At 39.5% G+C, this 21,219-nt stretch overlaps 2 protein-coding genes across 3 annotated transcripts; both read right to left on the minus strand.

The window, feature by feature from the left end:
* Positions 1-6,518: 6,518 nt before the first annotated feature.
* Positions 6,519-9,554, minus strand: mrpl24 (mitochondrial ribosomal protein L24). 2 transcript variants are annotated; one of them, XM_006810206.3, is made up of 6 exons: positions 9,446-9,554; positions 9,008-9,194; positions 8,326-8,421; positions 7,804-7,907; positions 7,278-7,408; positions 6,519-6,922 (listed from the first exon to the last, which is right to left on the minus strand). In XM_006810206.3, the coding sequence occupies exons 2-6, from the start codon at positions 9,188-9,190 to the stop codon at positions 6,786-6,788; spliced, it is 651 nt and encodes a 216-aa protein (XP_006810269.1). In that variant the 5' UTR covers positions 9,191-9,194; positions 9,446-9,554; the 3' UTR covers positions 6,519-6,785. The 2 variants fall into 2 exon arrangements, with proteins under 2 accessions (XP_006810269.1, XP_087691416.1); XM_087835290.1 differs by lacking the exon at positions 9,446-9,554 and having other exon boundaries at positions 9,008-9,268.
* Positions 9,555-11,615: 2,061 nt separating this feature from the next.
* On the minus strand, positions 11,616-19,581 carry LOC102779439 (hepatoma-derived growth factor-like). The gene is made up of 6 exons (XM_006787947.3): positions 19,116-19,581; positions 17,254-17,330; positions 16,967-17,105; positions 15,677-15,835; positions 15,448-15,606; positions 11,616-14,253 (listed from the first exon to the last, which is right to left on the minus strand). Exons 1-6 carry the CDS (start codon positions 19,200-19,202, stop codon positions 14,233-14,235), a joined length of 642 nt encoding a protein of 213 aa, XP_006788010.1. The 5' UTR covers positions 19,203-19,581; the 3' UTR covers positions 11,616-14,232.
* Between the last annotated feature and the right edge of the window lie 1,638 nt (positions 19,582-21,219).

The raw sequence follows: 21,219 nt of genomic DNA on the forward strand, positions 1-21,219 counted from the left end.
TCATTTCGCACAAACCAGCAGAAACACTAAAGACCGAACGTCACTGAGAACCACACAGTCAGGCTTTGGTCCTGCCATTTGTGGGGTGTGCGCTGGCTCATCTCAGTCTGTAAAATGTGACAAAGTGGAAAAGTTAAAGCTTGATGCACTCAATTTGTATTTTCAGCAACGTTCTACAACATCTGTTAATGAAATACGCAACAGACACACACATGAAAGGAGCAAAGGTTAGAGCGTACTTGTGCACTCTGCAGCGGGAGTGAATGATGCTTTGTAGTGGTCATACTGTGACTCGGCAGCAGCAGTCGATGCTGCACACCTGAGGAATCTCACACTCAGATAACAGCGGGACTGTCTGGGAAGGAAATGTCAAAGCCCGGAGAACAGACAGCGGTCACACTTACACCTATGAGTGTCTGTCATTGAGCACTTTGGCACTTAAGGTTCTGAAATCCATCCTACATACAGCAAACCTGCGGATGAGCTGAGGCAGTGAGACTCACTCCGAGTCAAGGCAAATGTGACACAATCATGAAATGAAGATGCAGGCAGGGCGTGGGCAAAGAATCTTATATTTCACTAGGTTTTCGACAGCCATTACTTGTAACAAAGTTTTAAGTATGCAGTTCATTGATGAATACTCAAAACAAGGACTTACCAATAGCTGAAGAAAACAAAATCAATTTAAAAATTGTTTTATAAATATATTCATGAAGTTATTTAGATTTAATACGGAGTGGATCTTCAATTGATTGGGTTGCTGTTTCTAAACAGAGCTTTAATGTGTTTTCAGTCCTGAAGATTTGAAGCTGTTGCAGACTTGCTGCTGTGCTTTGAATCAATATCTTGTTACATGACCCAGTTTCGGTCAAGTGTTAGCTGTGGCCTCACATTTGGCTATAAAATACTTTGGTATACAGAGGAATTCATGGCCAGCTGAATGACTGCAAGATGCCCAGTTCCTGCAAAACAAGCCCGTCATTATGCCTCCACCACCGTGCTTGGAATTTGGTTTAAGGGTTTGTGGTGATATTCTGTTTGGTTTTAACCAAATGCGGTGCTGTGAATTATGCCCAAACATCTCCACTTCAATATCACCTGTCCAAAGGATATTGTTCCAGAAGTCTTGCGGTTTGTTCAGATGGAACTTTGCAAACCTAAACTCTGCTTGGAAGAGGCTTCAGTCTTTTTATAATTGTGCTGTCATTGACTTTAAAAATTAACATGCTAACCTAGGCCTGTAGAGTCTGAGATGTAGATCTTGGGGTTTCTCTGAGCATTGCATGGTAAATGCATTTGATAAGCAGTATCTGTCTGCTGCTAACCTTACTAATCCCCATGTAAGCAGTAAGGGTGCACTCTAGTCCTAAAACTTTCTTCACATGACCTCATGTCCTGAAACCATGACTAAAGGTATAACCACAATTTTTTCCACATCAGATTTCTTTTGTCTGAGACAGCCCAAAATAGCACAGTTTCTAGACAGCATTAGAACATTTAAATGACACATTTAAAGGTTATTATTCTTTTTGTGTGTGTGTGTTTGTGTCCATATATATGTTTCCTACATCAGTTTTTAGATTTTACACACAAAACAAATGACTATATAAAATGTACATTCTCATACATGTGAAACCTCCTCATATATATAAGTAAAATATGCCAGACCTGAATAAGCAAAGGGATTTCAATTCTTCTCTACCTATAATAATAATATCAATAATAACAATAAACACTGAAAACTGGCAGGAGTTAGCATTGTTATTGGATACTTTTACTTAGCAACAGGATGAAATTACTTCTTCCACCACTGATGCCAGAGCCTCGTCAGATGGTTAATAATGTAATGTTAGTAACAGAGTGAGCTTCAGTCTACACCACTCCCACTTAGACTACACTGAATTCAGACAAGGAGTTAAAGAGGTAACAAATGATTTCTTTAGGCTCTCATATACTAAAAAACTTTTTCTTGCAACACGAATTTGGAGGGGGATGTTTACTTTAGATTACCTTTAAACATTTTAACTGGCATCTCTGCATAGATGAAATACATTTAACTGCAGGAACATTTCCTAGAACATGTTGAATGTGCTGAGATGCTGTTTTGCTATCTAAATAAAACATATGCAGTTGCTTTTTCTGTGAACTACAGGTCGGCATTTAAATGACCCAGCTAACATGAACCTAACAACTTAAAAGCAAAGCATGGATGAGAAAATTAAAGCCCAAGACGAGAAGGAAGAGCTGTGTTTTGCCGACTTTTTCATCTTTTAATTGTGACATATTGAGTTCATGCACAAAAATCCACTGGGAGCCAGCTAAATTAGACCAAACATAGTTAAACATGCATGTGTGCCATGCCTCAGACCTGCATACAAGCTAACGTTAACATTTTCCAGCAGCCTTCAAACAACCAGCCTGTAATTAGACACTATCATTACATTGTAGCTGAGCTTAGATCATCAACTGAGTCAGGAGCAGCACTCAAATTTAGTTTTAAAGTGTCTTCAGATGTTTGAGCTGTTACAAATCTTTCTGGGAAACAAATTTTTAACCAGCTTGTGCCCGATTGCTACAGCGTCTATAAGCTTAAGACACATTTTGGACACTTTTAATGTAATCTGACCTGTTAGACTGCCAAACAGTAACGCCTCTGATGGTGAACATGACTCTTTCTTATACAGCCTGCACCACCAGGTGGGACTAATTAGTTTAAGTTGCTCAGCAGCAAGGGTGACTCAGCTAAAACACAGAGCCCACCATGCAGTTTATTTAAAGTAGTTTTAATTCTTCTTGAGTCATGTCAAGTGGTTTAATTTAACTGGGTTGCCAGCATAGCTGTCAATTTACCACAAATTATAAGATGGACATAAAAAAAACTCCCCTGCAGAAGTTAAGACTGCCATAAAATTGTGCTTTTGTGAGTGTAAATGGAAAATGTTCAGACAAATGGAGCAGCATAAAGGTTCTACTTCACCTTGCTGCAGTTGCAGAGCAAAATCCGTACAACACTCATGAAATGACAGGAAAGACGACCAGCCTTTGAATCATTTTTCCTCCCATAAAGGCAAAACCTCAAAACCCAGTTTCCGCTGACTGGCTGCTTTTATTCCCTCTTGGATGCAGAGCAGCAGAGGCAAACCGGTTCAGGAGGGACGAGTCTGGGAAAACTGCTGCACTCATCCCGCAAACTGGCCAAACCATCAACTTGCCATGCTTTCTGCATGATGTTGACTGCACTGACCAAAAATTAGGGTATGGAGAGCCACTGTGAAATTTTGATGCAATTATATTATCTGTGACACATCGGTTTTTTTTGTTTCAATGCCTGGCAGTGACGCTAGTTGCTTCGCCAGCTGGAGATCTGGAAGCAAGTCGAGTTGGTCTTTTAGTAAATCAATATGTGCAGTTAACCAGTGAGGAAAAAGAGACTGCGTTTGCTTCATAAGCTGCCAAACTTATATATCAGAGATAAAACTAGAGCTGATTTTATTCATAAGGATAATTCTGGATATTTATAGCAATGCTAAGATATTTTTTACTGAAGTAACTGTTTTTGTTTGGGCTGACTGCTCTTTTAATGGGGCCTATTATTCTATTATCATATATTCCAGCTCCATATTTTTCCTCTTGGACTCTTGGAGAGCACCACTGTATGATTCACAGCTCAAAATAATCTTGGTGCAACACTTCAGTTCATGTAGTGTCTGAAACAAGCCGTTTCAATTGAGTTCAAATAATTAAATGTATATAGCGCCAATTCACAACAACAGTTGCCTCAAAGCACTTTATAGTATAAGGTAAATTCCCAAGAATATTAGAAGGAAACCCCAACAATGAAACGCACTCCTATGAGCAAGCACTTGGCGACAGTGGGAAGGAAAAACTTCCTTTTAACAGGAAAAGCAACCAGGGGCAATGATGGGCAGCCAAATTTAGTGCTGTGTGATACTGCAGATTTTGATATTGATCCGATACCAAGTATTGCCGATACCAATACTTTAAACCTATAAAAGCAGCTTATGAAGGTGAGAACAGCGTGTCATTATTTCTTAAATGAATCATCATTAATTTGCCAATTGAAAAAGTAAAGTTTTGAGCCTAATCTTGAAAGTACTAAGTGTAAAGTGTAGCTAAGAAAACAACGTACTATGAAGTTTTTGCTCCTTCTGGGCAGTTGGGCCTGAAATGCTTTAGTAATAAACAAATTAAGCTTACAGTTAAAGCATTGCAGCAAGAAGCAAATCTTATGCAGTAATAAGCTGAGAGGTTAAGGAAGAAAAAACTAGCTAAACATCTTAAACCACATCACAAATAACCAAATTAAAACCATGTATATGTGATTAAGCACGATTGGGGTAATTTAACCAGTATATTGATAGGTAAGTAGTGAAGAAACTGGGATGTCTAATGCAAAAGAAGGATAGATTTACAGACTGGTAAAGTGATAAATGTAAGATGCTTTTTACCTTCCTGCAGCCCTGTAATAGATGTTTCAAAGCTTTTTTTTCTGCCTTTGTCAGTTTCTACAGTTGTTCACGAATGAGGTCATAATTGAAACATGAAAAATTGATACACAACGCAGGTGTGACACAGTGCCAGTGCATAAAATGTCAAATGAGGTGAGTGAGGACTTTGTTGAGACTACCCAGTCCATGTTGGCTCCTGACGAGCCATTTCTTTCTCCACATGGTTGCCCAGACACTTTGGAAAGACAGACTCATTTGTCTGAAGGTTTTCAGTTTTGGAGAGCTCTGTGTCTGGGCTTCTGTAAAATAATATGGCTATTTTCAGCCTCACGAATCATCCAAGCAGACTGTAACCACCACCGTTATTAATGCTGCCAAAAGCCAGAGTACTGTCGCTTCTCTGACATTAGACTGTATGTATGAAGCCTGCTGTGAACGAGCATTGCTGTTCTCCTAATGCAAGGCTCCTGTTCAAGCTTATGTAACACTTTTTAATTGAAATTATAAATAAGCTTCAGATACTAATTATCTACCTAATGTTTTGTGCTTCTAACAGCAAAAGGTTTGCGTTTCCATCTCCAGTCTGATAATGACTCTACAGTCAGAGCCAGATGATTTAGCAGTGGCAGAAAATGTGTTTCTTACAATAAGCTGCTTTGGTTTCCATTTATATTATTCTTTCTATGATATAGTCAAGAGCATTCATAACCATTTAAGAAGTTTCAAAAAATTTTATTGGCAAATAATAGAAATTTGCACCAGTGCCAAATGTTCTGGTGATGACTTTAGCCATTTCCATGAAGGAGGGGATTTTCTCATCCCAATCGCTCAACCAAGAGAATCAAAGTTCCTGGTTTTATGTGATTTTATGTTCTGTAGCCATGTCAGCATAATCGTGTAAGAGGGGAGCAGAGAAAAGTGCTTCAACTGCCCATTGTTTCTTCTTTTAGGTAGCCAGATTTTCTTGACATTTTTAAAAGTGGTCTTGAGAAACAGTTCTCCAGGCTTTCCAAAGGTCTTTCAATGTTTTTCTTTGGACATTGGCTGATTTTTCCCTCATTTTCAGTTCAGTCCTTGTATCTAATTATTTTCAGAGAAGTGTTTTTTTTGGTTGTTGAGCTACTTAACACTGACCTATGAATCATTCAAGGATAAAAAGGCATCTGACTCAAGGGATCCAATTATTGTGGTCTGTACATATAAGCAACTTACCTCTTGGCCATTCAGTTTATCAATCTATTGTTCACTGAAGCCTCACCAGATAGAAGGGAAACGGCAAGAAAAGAAAAGGCTGAGGTATGTCAACTTACACAAGAACTGGACCAAAAATAAATGGCAACAGGTCTTAGGAAATGAAAAGTTTTGGTTCAAATCAATGTGTATGGAGGACGTCAGAAGAGCAGGACAACAGTGACTGTCTAAAGGGACCCAAACACAAACCCAATGCAGCAAAAGCATAGCTGGATAGATAAACTTTCGCTATCAGTCGTGGTTCGGCCTCCCTTGGAATCCGGACCCCCAAATTACTGAAGATGTGTGGGATCATTTTGACAGAGAGCAGAACAAAAGGCAGCCAACACCCAAAGAAGAGCTTTGAATGTCCTTCAAGAAGTCTGGAGAACAGGCTGTGTTGAAGAATAAAGGAAGTCGCACCAAACATTGACTCGAGCTTGTTAGAATTATACAAACTGTGTCTTATGTACTGCATTTTCATGTATGTTTGCATGTTTCAGTAAATTGCTGCAAGAATTCCCTTTCTACTGTCTGTGCTTCTGTTATCACTCATCCTTCATTTGAGCTCGACAACATCAGTTGTCCCACCCATGATGCCGATTGGCTAATCATTAGCTTTGACTGTTGAAAACCTGCATAAACTAATTTTTAGTCACACGAGGGAGCGTGTCTTAAACACCAATATTATTACCTCATAGGTTTGTATCCAAACAAGTTTGACACAAAGATGGGCAACAAGGATCATTGGGGGTTTTTTTGTATGAAATCTTTAAACTTGACACCCCGTGATTGTGATTTTCCACATGAAAATGCAAACACTTTAGTCTGACATTTATTCACAACACTATAAAGAAACAAAGTGACACCTAAGTGAACTGCAGTCTGACTTCACTTCCTCATATTGTTTTCTTAATCATTTTCATGGTGCAGCAGTTTGTTAAGAGTCCGTACAGCCTCCACTTGGTATCTTCACAGTCTCTGTTTGACCTGACCTTCTGCTCAACTCCAGAACAAGGTATGTCCAGAGTTCCTGTGAAAACTGGTCAGCACAAAGGGGAGGCTAAGCGTCTCTGATTTGTCTGGTCAGTACCAGTAGGACGTTCGGTGCCTCCTGTTCTCCTGGATACCGAGTTTCTCCATGACCTCCTCCTCCAGGGTTTTCAGAGATGGTATGTATGTCTTTTCAAGAGCATCTTCGGGACTGGTATCTTTAGGTCCATCTGTGAAAGCAGAATGCATCGTTTCAATTGACACCAACTATTTTTTCAATCATCAGACACTTCTATCACTTTGTTGGACAAACAGAAAACTTTTAGTTTCACGCAAGAAGAACTTGAAATAAATAGTGTACTGGTTCTGCACTAGCAAAAACAGTCCTGCCTATGTGCGTTCAAGTTTAGAAAGAAATATTTCTTCCACTTCAAAACAGTTGAACTGGATCACTTAAAAACAGAGGTCTGAACAGGCGGAAAAATAAACAACAGCTGGTCTTAATGTGACGACTCTAAGCAACCCCTGAAATAAAATGGCTACTGAAATTTACACACACACACACACACACACACAGACCCTTACCTTTCCACTGCTGCGGCACAATGCCATCTCGTCGCTCCACAACTGGTTTCGGGATGATTCTCCCCGTCCTGAGCGACACTCGGACTCTATCACCCTCTTCTGTGAACCTCCACTCGACCTCAGTGGGTTTCCTGTAAGATCGAGATCAGTAAGTTAAAACTGGTCTGGAAAGATGCCAAAGAGCAGGAGCATTTAAATGGAAAAGGAAAGAAAAAAAAAAGGTGAACTATTTTTTGACTTTAGATTGCTGTGTTATCACAATTATTTTAATGGTGCTGTAAAAGAAAAGAAAATTGTACAGATGCACAGAGATTAAAGATTGCTGTTTTTTCACTAGAAAATCTTATGTTAAAATCTATTACAGCTGTAAGTTTTAACACTTACAGTTACAAAAATTAACTATTTTTTTTATTTGTTTTTTGTTATTTGCCAAACTAAGACTGAGAGCTAACCCGTGGTCCATCTATTTTAAGGTTCTGCATAAGCATAGCAACAGATGTTAGGACTGAGGCAGAGTTCAGCATACCTGTCTGAGGGGTCAACGAGGGCAACATCACGGACCAGGATGGGAGCCTCACTGGCAATGTACGTCCCACGGTAATCTGCAGTTTTTCCAATATACCTGTGATGCTACGATGGGAAAATAAAGTTCACAGTTCTCCCATTTAAAAGTCACAAAATGCAAACAGATGAAGGCCAAAAGGCTTTCAATGGTGCGCTTTGTCTGCAGCTACACCCTGACCACCCACATCCCAGACATCTGGCTCCACCTGGTGGAGGAACAAGATAAGTATGAAGCATTTTTAAAAGAGCTAAAAAAGAAATGGAACAGCTAATTTAATTTTGGGGGAAATGAAAAAATCTGTAATGTAATCATGTCCAGGACAGTTCAAGTGTATGCTGAAACCTTTTTGTAGGAATACATCTTCTCCCAACACTTACACAATGCTCACTCAATAAAAGGCATGTAACTTACATTTCAACAGCAAAATCTATAATGCACATATTAATTTCTCAATAAACAAATAAAAAAACAACACTTCCTTACTGTGTTCAGTCCCTCCAGGATGACCCAGTTTCTGCGTCTGAAGACTTGGATAACTTTCCCCTGCTTTCCCTTGTCATTGCCTTTCAGAATCTCAACCTGAGAAATTGAAAGCAAACATTTAAACTCTATGTAGGAAATTTACCACTTTAAATAAAATGAATATACTTTTTTGTTACTGTACCACTTTTGCTGGTTTGGCCAGAAAATATTTTACCAATTCACTGACTGAATTTTCCTAAATTAGTTTTCATGTTTACAACAGATGTATGTTACTTCTCCTGACTCTATCAGTTGTGGCTACACCAAAGTAATTACAACATTATTAGCATTAGCTGTATTACAGATTAAAACTTTATCAACATACAGATAAATCACATGAACACATACTGGACTTAATTTTTATATTATCCTCATTATCTGTTGCCTTGTATAGATTTTTTTTTCTACTATGTATTGCAAAGCTCTGTGTTTCTTCTTGGTTTTAGAACATATAAATGGTGAGTGGACTGCTTCTTATATTGTGCTTTTCTATTAGCACTTAATTGTGGAGTGAAAGTTTGGAAAGCTTTACACCAAACCGTGAACATTAGACAATTTAAACCTATCAATATAAAGAAAAATATTTGCGCAATATGAGTCAGATGAAAGCTTGACAGCTGTGTCCCAAAAGATGTTTTCTCACCGTGTCCCCTTTGAGCACAGACCACTCCTCTGGCGCTATCGGCTCAACAAACACCTTCCTCCTCCTCTTCCCCGGTGGATTTAACCTTTTAGCAGCGGCTGTCCACGGCCTGTTGGTGCCGTAACGGTAATCTTTGGGCACAATGACCCTGGCTGCCATCGACAGCAGAGCGGTCAGCCTCATTGTGCTGCAAGTGAAACAAGGGTACTGAGTTTTTTTTTTTTTTTCCAAGAGGCTAGCAGCCATACACACAAGCAACGCAAGCTAGGCTAATAAGAATTATGCTATCAGTAACGTTAGCCTAGAGCGGCTAACTCGCCGCCGTTTTCGTACACACAAACATTTCACAAATGAGACATCTGCCTAATTTTTTAAGTACAACCCTAAAAGTAGATGTATTAAAATACAATAAAAGAAAGTCATGCAGAAATCACTTACCCTCTGTTGATGTCAATGACACATGTAGCGGAGCTGACACCTACAGGAACCTACCGGTAGCGCCACCTACTGGACAGGAGGGTCGCAACAGGGCTCACGCATGCGCAGTTGCTAAATTGACCGATATGTGGGCAGGATGCAGGCATAGCAAGCCGCTTTGGGCAAGATGACCTTCACACTGCTACAGCTGCTGCTCAGTATATTCAAACCATACAATACTAAGAGGACTCAATAAAGAACGCAATATTTTATTACCTTTTTAAATAAAAGATAACACCAAGAGAAAACGTTTTAAAATTAAGTAAGGCAAATGTGTCTAAGACAATTAAACTTAAAATGTTTTTGAATGAATGCCATTTTCAAAAATTCCAGCACAAAACATTAGCAATGTGTATTTTTAGAAAACAAATTTTTAAAAACTGACTTTCAGATTTTAGATACATACATACATATATATATATATATATATATATATATATATGTGTGTGTGTGTGTGTGTGTGTATGTGTGTGTGTGTGTGTGTGTGTGTGTGTGTAATTTTTTTGTCCTTTACACATGCAAGCTTGTCTATGCAACATTCTTAGCAGATCAAATTTAACGATATTTTACTTTTGTATTGAAAAACATACTGTATCTGCTCATTTTCAGCTGTGTTCATGATATTTAAACCAAATCTTGCATTTTATAGCTGCATCTACATTCACCAGCTTCTTCAATAGTGCACCTGTTCAAATGTTCATTAACACAGGTCGTCTTGACCTGGCTTGATATGCAGCCAATCACGAGGCAGCAACTCATTTAGGCATGTAGACATGGTCAACATGACCGGATGAAATTCAAACTGAGCAGCAGAATGAAGAAATAAGGTGATTTCCCTGACTTTGAACATGGCACAACTGTTGGTCTGAGTATTTCAGAAGCTGCTGATCTGTTGAGATTTTCACACACAACCATCTGTAAACAAGAAACAAGAAAATATCCAGTGAGCAGCAAAGAAAAGAACAGCTATACTGCTTTGAGCTGATGGGAAACAGTAACTCAAATAACCACTTATTACAACCACAGCAGCTTAATGCACCATCTCACAATGTTCAAATAATCTCAGACCACTTTCCTGAACACTGGTAGAAGGGGAGATTCACATCATGGATGAGCAGCTGACAAAATATCTGAGGAATGCTTCCAGCACCTCATTGAATTAATACCATGAAGAATTAAAGCAGCTCTGAAGGCAAAAGTTGGTCCTACCTGGTGCTAGCAAGGTGTACCTAATGAAGTGGTTGGTGGGTGTATGGATTTGCTGCTACATTTTTGCTGATTCCAAAAGGTTATGTGTAAAACCTGAATGGCTCAGTGTGGAAATATTTAATTTCAAGGCCACCCACTGAGGCAGATGCAGGCCGTGATTACAAGCCTCACTGCTATGTCACTGTGACAAGCACGAGTGATATTTAAGCACAAGAGAGGAGGCTGTCATTTATGCAAACCTGCAATCATACATGTGACTGTTTGTCCTTGACCTTGGATTTTGGTAAACATCCATGTTTGCTGCAAGCGAAAGACAGATTTTTACCTTTCTGGGTTGCAAAGACAGACAATAAAGATAATCTGTGTAAGCACAGACACAGTCATTAATCTTGAGAGCCGGATGAACAGACACCACACCACATTCCAAAATAAGTTTCAGCCCACGGTTGGATCTGCGCCCTATTGCAGTAGTTAAAACAACTTGTGCTTAACCTAACCCCACGGCAAACTCAGAGCTGTCAGGACACGTTACGTAACAACAAAACTAGTTCAGCTACCACAGCCTTTGGGGCCGAACCGCACAGAGGCTCTGCGTCAGCAGCAAATTATTTGTGGCAGCTGCATAGAGACACAAAACACGTTCCATTGTTAATTTCCTGCATTTTTTTAATCAGACAATAATTAGATGTGAAACAAGTAATTAGTTTTAGTTGTTCTGTAAAGTTACAGTAGCCTTTTCCATGCTCTGAGCTCAATTTAGAGCAACAGATCCCACATAATACTTGGTTTTCAGCAGGCACCGTACTGACTCAAAAATAGACAATCCTGATCGTTAAAACCAAACACAACTAATGTGACTGTTTTAGGTTCTTACCAGAAAGCTGATACTCTAGATTAGTTTAAGTAAGGCAGAAACAAGTGGTTTTTTGTAATCAACATGTTTATTAAATGGTCTGGCAACTACAATAGTAAACAAAGCAGCAGATTAAGATGAATGGCAGCTTCCAAAAGTAACAGAAGGCTAATTCCCCCCCCCCCCCAAAAAAAACCCCAACAACAACAACAACAAAACAAAGTTTTACACTTTAATTCCAAATTAAACTTTTGAATAACCTCCAGATCCGGCCTTTGACCATTTTAAGGTTTTTAAATCAGCGGTGTGGCGATGGGAAGGTGGCCATCTTCGACACAACATTCAGAGCTGAGCTTTCCCTTAAAAGTTCATAGTGTGATAAACTATCAGCTAACGCTGCTAATTACATGAAAGAACACTGAAGCGATGACGATGACATCCAAATGGCGTGGGTGAAAGGGCCCGAACCCCTTGGGATACTGTTACAGTGGAAAATAACACCATATTCTGAACATGTCGTCTAAACAGATGTTGGAATAAAACACGTCACAACTTTGTTTCACAGTCAAAATAATAAGACCACTGAAGTAAAACAGATTAGTATTCCAGTTAAGAGGGTGGGAAACCAAGAAAAGAAAGTCATAAACTGAAGATTTACAAATGGTTAACTCTCTGTATTTACCCATATTCAGTTTCTTGTTTCTTTCAATGAATCTCACTTTGTGCAGTCCAGATCAGCGACTCGTTTCGAAGGTGTCGAGAATACATTTCTGAACACAAGTTTGGTTTTTTTTCAACAGCTTCAAGCAACAGTGGAACTACTGTAAGCTAAACATGAAATCACAACATGAAACTGAGTTTTAGAAGACTTTTCCAGATAATTTCCACATGGAGGGGTGATGCCAACAACCTTTCCCTTGCAGTCATTACCACTGCTCCACATTACCTTTAAGGCTCAATTTCCCCAGATAAGGATTAAGCCTACACCAGCATTTTTTTCTAAATTTTTTTCCAAGTCTGCCACTAGAATTAATCGATGTTTGGGAAACCTGATGCTAAAGTTTAAAGATTCTGCTCAGACAGAACATCACTCAGGAATGTCTCCTTACGTAAGGCCTCAGTCACACAGGCCTAGGGACAGGTCGGTAACTCCCAAGCAACCTCCGGTCACCAAGAAGAAACGTGCACTCTCTGACCATTTGGCGAGCGGTTGTTTCTAGCTGATATCAGTAAAAGACATGGATGAAGCTAACGTGGAAGTGCCCTAAATCTGCATTCTATCTGAACTGTAATTATAAATAGACTTCTGGTCCTATTGAATTCTGGGAAAACAGCTTTCTATCTTGACTCTTGTGTTCATGGGCTTAGTCACTAATTCTAGATCTGTTAGAATTACAATTAATCCCTCCTTGTGATTAATTTGGTTACTAGCAGATTACCACAGTCTACTGTAGTTTGGGAGGGAGACACCGAGTTGTCTGCAAACACTTGCCAACTAATGGTTCTGCGGAAGTGAAACTTTTTGAAAGTTTGACACAAAGTGGAAATGAAGAACGTTCCGACTTCAGAATACAAGTTTGCACCCAACATCTTTGGGGAACAGTCTCAGTTTCTGAGTTGTGTTTTACTACAGCTACGCAACTAGGTGACAAATGTCTGCAGACAAGTCGGCATCTTCTACACAAGTACAGCAACTTGAGAGCACGCAAAGCAGGTTTTCAGTGCAGCGCCGTATATTTCTTTGCAATCAGTTTCACCTTGCAACTGCCAGAAACTTCTCACCAAGTGATTGGGAATACACATTTAAGTGGTTGCCAGATAGTTGCCAACTGGTTTCTAGGCCTGCATGACTGAAGCCTAAACTGAGTAGCAGAGGGGCTTAAATCCTAAATTTGCTTTTCTCAAAAGGGGTTTACATAATTAATTCCACATATGGGTTCCTGTGAAATGAATCACGTACTTTGGTCACTCGCAATCAAGCATACACACTGAAACAACAAATGTTGTAGGGCAAAACAGACGATGATTAACGGGGGCAGAAAAAAAAAAAACACAAACAAACAACCTCTGAATATTCAATCATATTTCCAATGAATGAATAAATTATTTAAATGAGGCTGAAAAGCTAGGTGATACAAATGGAAGCAGTAAAATTATGAACTTAAGCTAAGAGCATTGATGAAAATTTGTTCTATCGCCTGTACAATATCTACTTTTTAAAACCATCAAATGGGAGCATTTGTCAAATAAATGGTTTTTTCCTTGTGATTTTAATGTTTGTTTGTTTCTTAAATTTACCATATATTCAGTGTTTATCCCCTCTAAGCTGAAAAATGTTTTGACACCTAGCATTCAGTCGTTGTAATTGCACTTAGAAATAAAAAATATATACACACCAAAATCCCATTTATAAATGAGCCCTAAAGTGCTCAATTCAATTGTTTTGAAATCAGATTAGCAAACTTTTTCTTTCTGGGATATATGATATCCCAAAAAATGGCAAATGAGTATTTGTTTGTCTCTCAATACAAACATTTATGTTGTTTTTTTTTTTTAATTTATTTGTTTGTTTTAAAATTCTCTTATTAATTAAACGGCTGAAATCTGGCATCCTGCAGGTAATTGTGTTGATGCTTAAATTCCAGAGAAAAGCGTCAAAGGTTCGTGGTTTTCTTCTGAGTCGATGTTAAGCGCTGTCTGTCGCAGGCTGTGGGAACAAGAGGGAAAAGCAATTAAAGAATTTATTTCATTTTATTTTCATCCACCGCCTGAAATTCAAAAAGACGTGGAGAATGTACTTTTTATATTACTGATACATCAAGTTTATTTAAAATACATGATGGTAAGCACTGGCTTTTTATATTAATAATTTTTTGTGTGTAGACAGTTTCCTTAACTAATTTTCAGAAGTTTCAGAACTTTTCCACATGTTTAAAAAACAAACAAAAACCCCCAAAACAACAATACACTATATGGACAAAAGTGCTGTTCCACCAAAAAAGTAAACCTACAGCAGCTTCTCGGCAACAAAGCTCCCAGTGCACAGGTTTTGTGCTGATGTTAACGCCAGAGGAGGTTTAATCTCTGAAGTTACTGAATCAGCAGAGCGTTTTATGCACTCCACATTCAGCAATCTGCTCTCCATCTTCACATGACTTAGCTGCTGTGATTCTTAAACACTTTCACTTTGCACTTATACAACTTACAGTTGATTGCAAAATATCCAGAGAGGAGGAAATTTCACAAATTGACTTGTTGAAATAGTGACATCCTATTACAGTACCACACTAATTCAGTGAGATCTTTAGAATGAGCCATTCTTTAACAAATGTTTGCAAAAGCAGACTGCATGACTACGACATTGACTTTATGCACTTAATGGCAGTTGGACTGAAAACACCTGAACAGTGTTCCAATACTTTCAAAAGTACGTAAAATGAGGAAGAAGGCACATGTGGACTTCTTCCTTGTCCACGTATAACTGCAGAAACTGGCTTTTACTGCTATATAACAGCGTTTACATGTGGACAAAAGGCCACAGCACATGGAAACAGCTACGTTTTCATGTGGAATGGCTTCAGGTTTTGCTGGTGTTTTGGTGGCTTCAGAAAAGTTTCCATCTTTATCCATTAAACACCTGCCAAAACAGACAAACTTGTTGAATTATTAGTATTCTACTTTGTTTTTTCATTGTTAATTTATTTTGATTCAGATGGTCTGAGGAAGGCCAGGTATGTTCAGGTAAAATTGAACTGCTGACACATTTTCTTGGCCGAGCACCTGCCCCACTTTTTGATGTGAATATGCATGTATTTTTCCTCTCTTATGAAAAAGCAAACTCACCACGAGTCCATTTTAAGGGATGTTTCCCAGGTAACCAAAACGAATAAGAGGGTTTTACCTTCTCTGCTGCATTTTCCTGGGCCTCTGGTTTCGACTCACTAGGAGCAGTCGCCTTGGGTCCAGCCACATCGTTGAGCTTGGGCTCCATGTTAGACTGGTTGCCGTCTACTTTAGAATCACCTTCCGCTTCTGAATCCTTTGGCCGCTTCGGAGAGGTCTATTAAAAGTTTGATAAGCATCAGACAGCTTTACAGTGAACTTGGACTGTGAGTCAGGTTTAACCTCACCTCTGTGGACTCCTCTGCTTTTCGTTTGGTTCCTCCCCTCTCATTTTTCTCGTCAATGACCAGGGCTCCTTCGTCCTCGTCACTACTGCCTTCTGCATCTGCTTTTTCTGAACTGCCCGTATCCCCTGCTCCTTCTGATGTGTTGTCCTTCTTCGATGACTACAGGCAAAGAGTTGCACATTAGTGAAACATGGGGAAACTAAGTCTAGATCTATCCATCAATGGCAAGGTGTGACAGTATCACTAGTGACGTAGTAGAGGTTAAACTTCCAGATAAACAGCTGAGTGAGCTTTGAGAGTAACTGATAAATGGTTACATTACATAGTTTGTCCAGCAGAGTGTGCTCTGATCAGAGTCATTACAGTTTTGTATTTGTATTTTCAGTTGTGCTTTCAACTCAATGTGGTTTCAGTTCATTTTCAATGAGATTTAGTTGCTGTTTAGTTTTATTGTTTAATTTTAGCAGTTCTTTTTATTAGTTTCAGTGCTAGTTTTAGTTAGTTTACTATAGCATGGGTGTATTTGGGTATTTGTCAGATTGTAAAATTTAATAAGTTTAAAACAACACAGTAATACACAATGTTAAAAATCCCTGAGACATTCCAGTATCAATGAACAGTTGCACCAGAGCCTGTTTGTGCTTGCTGAGAGGACATATTTCAGATTAAAATTAAAAGATATTTTCTCTGTACAATGCCATTTCAGTAATTATGCACATAACATTGTTTCACTTTTCATTTATGATATTTTTTCACACCCACTTTTAGTTTGGCTTTAGTTACTTATAACAATCTTTGCTCTCACCCAACTCTGTAGCAGTCCTTCTACCCAAATTACTTCCGGAAAGTGTTTACATGTTGAAAATAAATTCAGCAAACCAAAACAAATCAGCAAATGTGGCCGCTGAACAGGCGGTGGTGTAGAATCAAACCAGCTCTTTGTGTTTCAAGCCAGTTTAGAAAAACATCCCGCTTATGCTATTTCCCCCTTTCAATATTCTCTCACACAGTACAAACCACAAACCACAACTTGTGCTGCTGCTTGCTCGTCTTTGCCACTCATTGGGCAGAGCAGACAGAGGTGCGCCTTACAGGTCACAACTGGCAAACCCTTGTTCACAAAGTCACTGGATTTGTGGGCTATAAAGTCGATAATCACCAAATTGGCAACAATTAGATGAGCTGAAGTGTGATAATCACTGGTATAAATCAGCAGGTGTCCAAGCTAAAATAGGATACATCAATCAACACAATGTAAATCTAACCTCAGTGGCCTTCATATCTACTTACCTCATAGCCTTCATGCGTGACCGTGGGGTTGTTCTCAATCTCCCAGAGTCCCTCAGCAAATCCTTTCCTCTTGTTTGCTTTTCCAAACTTCTCCTTGCATTCATCATATGGGGACAAATCCTTGGCCCCCAGGAAGGCCCTACAACAGTCAGTTATTAGTTTTTTAAAATAAAATATGTACACACCCCTTTTTTAAAAAAAGTTTTGACAAATGATCCAAGTTTCTTCCCATTTTGCATCCACGTGAAAAAATTAAAAAGTGACAACATTAATGGAAAAATACTCACGTCTCATGTGTTCCAAAAAAGAACACTTGGTACTTGTTTGAAGGCGACTTTACAGCTCCTTCGGGTAACTCGTCAATCTGTGAATTAGCAACACAGTTGTTTTAAAAGGAAAGCTGGCAAAACCCCCCAAATCAATCACCTCAATACTTTAATAAATACTAAAATTATTCTAAAGTTAAACGATAGGCAAAAGAGTTAGGTCATTTCTCTATAAAACCACAAATACAAACATTAGTAATACTTGCGCGCTGTTACACAAATTTATTTCATCATAAAATAATGCACCGTATATAAGAATGGAAAACTTGTGCAAATGATGCCTTTAGGTTAGATCCTGGATAAATACTCCAAATAATTCATTATGAACAAACAGTTTAAACAGTAAAGCTAAATTAGGTTCAAAGACCTGCAAATTCTTGTACAGTACTAAATAACACGCAGTTTTTGAAACATATTACACATCTTGATGCACCCACAAACTCCCTGGAGAAAGTTTTACTGTTTACCATCTTTCAGCACAGTGTTTGGCTCGGACATGCCAATTTTTTTACATGCTTTTAAATTAGCACAGCACTACGCAGCGGCACAGGTAATCACTCTTATGATAGACAATCGTGGCGTGGCTCTGCCTCTGCCACACAGGCCTTTTGGCATCCCCAGATAGGACTACTGTGTCAGGATAGGTGGGGCCGGGCTTATAGCCTGTTGACATGAGGCAGGGGTGATAAGACCGAGAAAAAGGAGGGAAGATGCAGAGATCAAAACAGATACTAGGTGGTGTAGTGCAGATTATAGAGCATTTCTTTTTATATATTTCTTCTTTAAATGAATGAACAGTGATTTTTTTTAAAGCAGGTAGACACAGTTAGTTGACTTTTATGAATGGCTGCTAAACCAAAGGGCAGAAACACTGACTGAAAACTGCAATCTAAGTTTTCCTTTTCAACTGCACAAGACAGATGTGGCTGATGGGATTACATGCTGCTTCGCTTTCACATTTTCCTGCTTCAGTTGTAATGCAGCATGCACTAACGTATTGGTTGCATTAATCATCTTTTTTATTTATTTGGTATAAAGCATGACTTAAAAGTGCTCCAAGAGCAGCTTTTCCCTTCATTTTCTCACTTTTTTCTTTTGAATGACAAGGAAAATGCTGACCGCAGTGCCAGTTAGACATTACGTTATAGTCTTACGTGACTATTTTTATTACCATGGAGCATTTTTTTTAACGTAATGGAACTAATTTCGACTTTACGAGTTGCCATCTCTCGAAACGTTTGGGCAGGCGTGTTTACAAAGTACCACAGCATTTGGCTTCACAAGTAGCCATTAGTCTGTAAAGCAACAGTTAAAAAGAAAGGGGGGCGGTTTGAACTTATATTTAGCGAGCTGCTAACTCACAAAGTGGCTTAGTAGCAGCCCATCTTTGCAGCGAAGCACACGTTAACGCTGCGTACGACATGACCGTTAACTAGTAATCAATGCTGTGTTACCACAGTGCTCGTTTTAACCGTTACAGCTCAAAGTTAGCCTTACAAGGCCCCTAGGGACGAAAAAGACCAGCACACAAAAGGCGGCAAAGAGCAACTGGCAAAAACATTAATATTTTGTTAGCCCGGGAGGTTAAAGAGGTGTCTACTCTGCGATGAATCTCCAGAAAGAAATTCGCAGTGGTTTACAGTAGGCTAGCTGTATGTATGTGGATGGTCGGCACCGCCGCGCTAGGCTAACTCGTGCAGCTAGCGGCTGTTACAGGCCTCGCAGGTAAACAAGTGATTGGAGCCGAGCGGCTAAGGCGCAACGAGATGAAAACCAAACCCCTACGCTGGAAATGAGATATGCAACGACGAGCGCTTACTTACCCTTGCAGGCCAGTGTGGATAGCCCTTCATCTTAGCAAACACAAGATCTCCGGGTTTGTATTCCTTTTGCCTGTTGGACCTCGGCATGTTGAAAATGTAAGATGTAAATATGTGCGTGAGTAACTAATGTGGTAAACTATCCGTAGTCGTCAAAAACACCTGCAGCAAGCAAGCCAGGCAGGCGACGGTTTGTTATCCAGAATAAAAATCAACCCCAGGCGCGGAAAACTGGAGCGGAGACACGGCGGGTAACGCACTTTTACCACGACGTGGGGCAAATATACAGATGTGGTCTGAATAGTGTTACAGTTGCTATGACTAAACGCGGTAGTGTAACTATCTCGTATTAGCGCTTTCCCACAAGCCGCTGGCTCGTCCCTCGGACTATTTGGGTTTGAAATTGAAACCCGCTTCCCCTTGCAGACGCGCCCCCTGTACCTGAAGCGGCACAGCGCCCCTGCTGACCGAAGCACCACAGTAATTAACTCACCTAAAAGCAACACCGACCACTTTATTAGGTACAGCTGCTCGTTAGCGCAGATATTTAATCAGCCAATCACATAACAGCAACAGCTGACTAAAAGACAAGAAGCTGAGCTGGAGGAGCTCAACACATCAGAGGGACAGCTCATGTTGAGCATTTTGGAGACAAAGTTAGAGAAGCAAGCGTGAGATGGTTTGCACATGTGAAGATGAGGGTTGCTAGATATACTGGACTAAACATTTGGAATTTGGAGCTGCCAGGCAGGAGGAAAAGAGGGACACCTCGGAGGAGCTTCACTGATGTAGTGAAGGAGGACATACAAGAGGATACAAGAAACAGGGTGAGAAGGAGACAGGTGATCAGCTGTGAGAACCCAAAGGGAGCAGCCAAAAGAAGAAGGGCTTGTCTGAATATTTCAGAAAAAGCTGATATCCTGCAATTTTCCTATACAAACATCTCTATGGTTTACAGACAATGGTCTGAAAGAGAACAAATATCCAGTGAATGGCGCTTCTCTGGATAGAAATGCTTTCAGCTGATTGCAATAGAAACTCAAATAACTACTTGTTACAGCCAAGGTATGCAGAAGAGCATCTCTGAATGAACAGCAACCTTAAAGCAGATGGGCTATAGCAGCACCTATACTGGGTGGAAATCTGAGACTACAATTCAGACTTCACCAAAAGGTTTTTAAAAGGGCCATGCTTATAATGTGTTTACAACCTGAGGTGATTTAATAGGGAACTTAACTAAGAGTTAAATATCTGGTTAAAAACAAGTACAAATGTCCAAGATAATTAGTAATGATGGGTAACTTAGTTATTTTTCTTAATCAACCAGATTCAGGGGGTTTCCTATGTATTGACATTTTCGATTGTCCACCAAGGAGGTTTTGGCTTTCGAAAAACAAGACACCCACTAGGACTGTGATTTTTAACAAGTGGGCTTTAACAAAAGCTTAAAGTAACCAGGACATTTTACAAACTTTTGCTAAATCAGATAACACAGGCACTCTGACAGGCTCTAAATTCTAATACAGTTTCTTTCAAATCCTTCCACTGGGTAAGACCAAGAGCCTGTGCAATCTTATCATCGTTGATGGCAGATGTTTATCTCACACTTGTGTAATGCTGGCCTTGGTGGTCACACTGGTGATCCTGTGAAGGTCTTATTCAGCACAACTGTGGTTCATACTACAGCACATCTTAGATTAACCAAAAAATGTAAAGAGAGATTAAAGTCCTGTGAACATACCACAGTGTTCAAATTTAATATGACTAAAGTTCCTGTAGTGTAAAAGTATGAAAGAAAAACTCTTTCAGTTACTTCAACAAGCAGACAGCTCCACTGTCAAATTTTAATTGAAGCTTAAAGGTTTAAATCCTGTTTCTGACTTCTAGCTAACGTGATATTTCTCATCCAGTTCTTTGATAGGCTTAGACCATACCACATGACAATCAATTAATCACCCATTTGATGATGTGAATATTATTATGTACACAGTTTGCTGCAATTTTGTGATGTGCATGGGTAGACAATGACAATTGTCACTAACCCTGGAGCTGGGTTAGCCTCTCCAGGCTAACCCAGCTCCAGGGTTAGCCTCTCCAGCTAACCCTG

This window comes from Neolamprologus brichardi, chromosome 22 (genome assembly GCF_056152115.1).
Source record: "Neolamprologus brichardi isolate AB-2024 chromosome 22, ASM5615211v1, whole genome shotgun sequence".
Lineage (NCBI taxonomy): Eukaryota > Metazoa > Chordata > Actinopteri > Cichliformes > Cichlidae > Neolamprologus > Neolamprologus brichardi.

What these genes read in the sequence shown, in the direction of transcription:
- mrpl24 (XM_087835290.1), bottom strand. Translation starts at nt 9,253, where the DNA reads ATGGCTGCTAGCCTCTTGGAAAAAAAAAAAAAAACTCAGTACCCTTGT. An exon ending in CTCGTTGACCCCTCAGACAG is followed by an intron (nt 7,409 to 7,803) that starts GTATGCTGAACT and finishes TCGATCTTACAG; the next exon opens with GAAACCCACTGAGGTCGAGT. An exon ending in TGTGCCGCAGCAGTGGAAAG is followed by an intron (nt 6,923 to 7,277) that starts GTAAGGGTCTGT and finishes CTGCTTTCACAG; the next exon opens with ATGGACCTAAAGATACCAGT.
- LOC102779439 (XM_006787947.3), bottom strand. Translation starts at nt 19,202, where the DNA reads ATGCCGAGGTCCAACAGGCAAAAGGAATACAAACCCGGAGATCTTGTG. An exon ending in ATCCACACTGGCCTGCAAGG is followed by an intron (nt 17,331 to 19,115) that starts GTAAGTAAGCGC and finishes GCTAATTCACAG; the next exon opens with ATTGACGAGTTACCCGAAGG. An exon ending in AAGCAGAGGAGTCCACAGAG is followed by an intron (nt 15,607 to 15,676) that starts GTGAGGTTAAAC and finishes AACTTTTAATAG; the next exon opens with ACCTCTCCGAAGCGGCCAAA.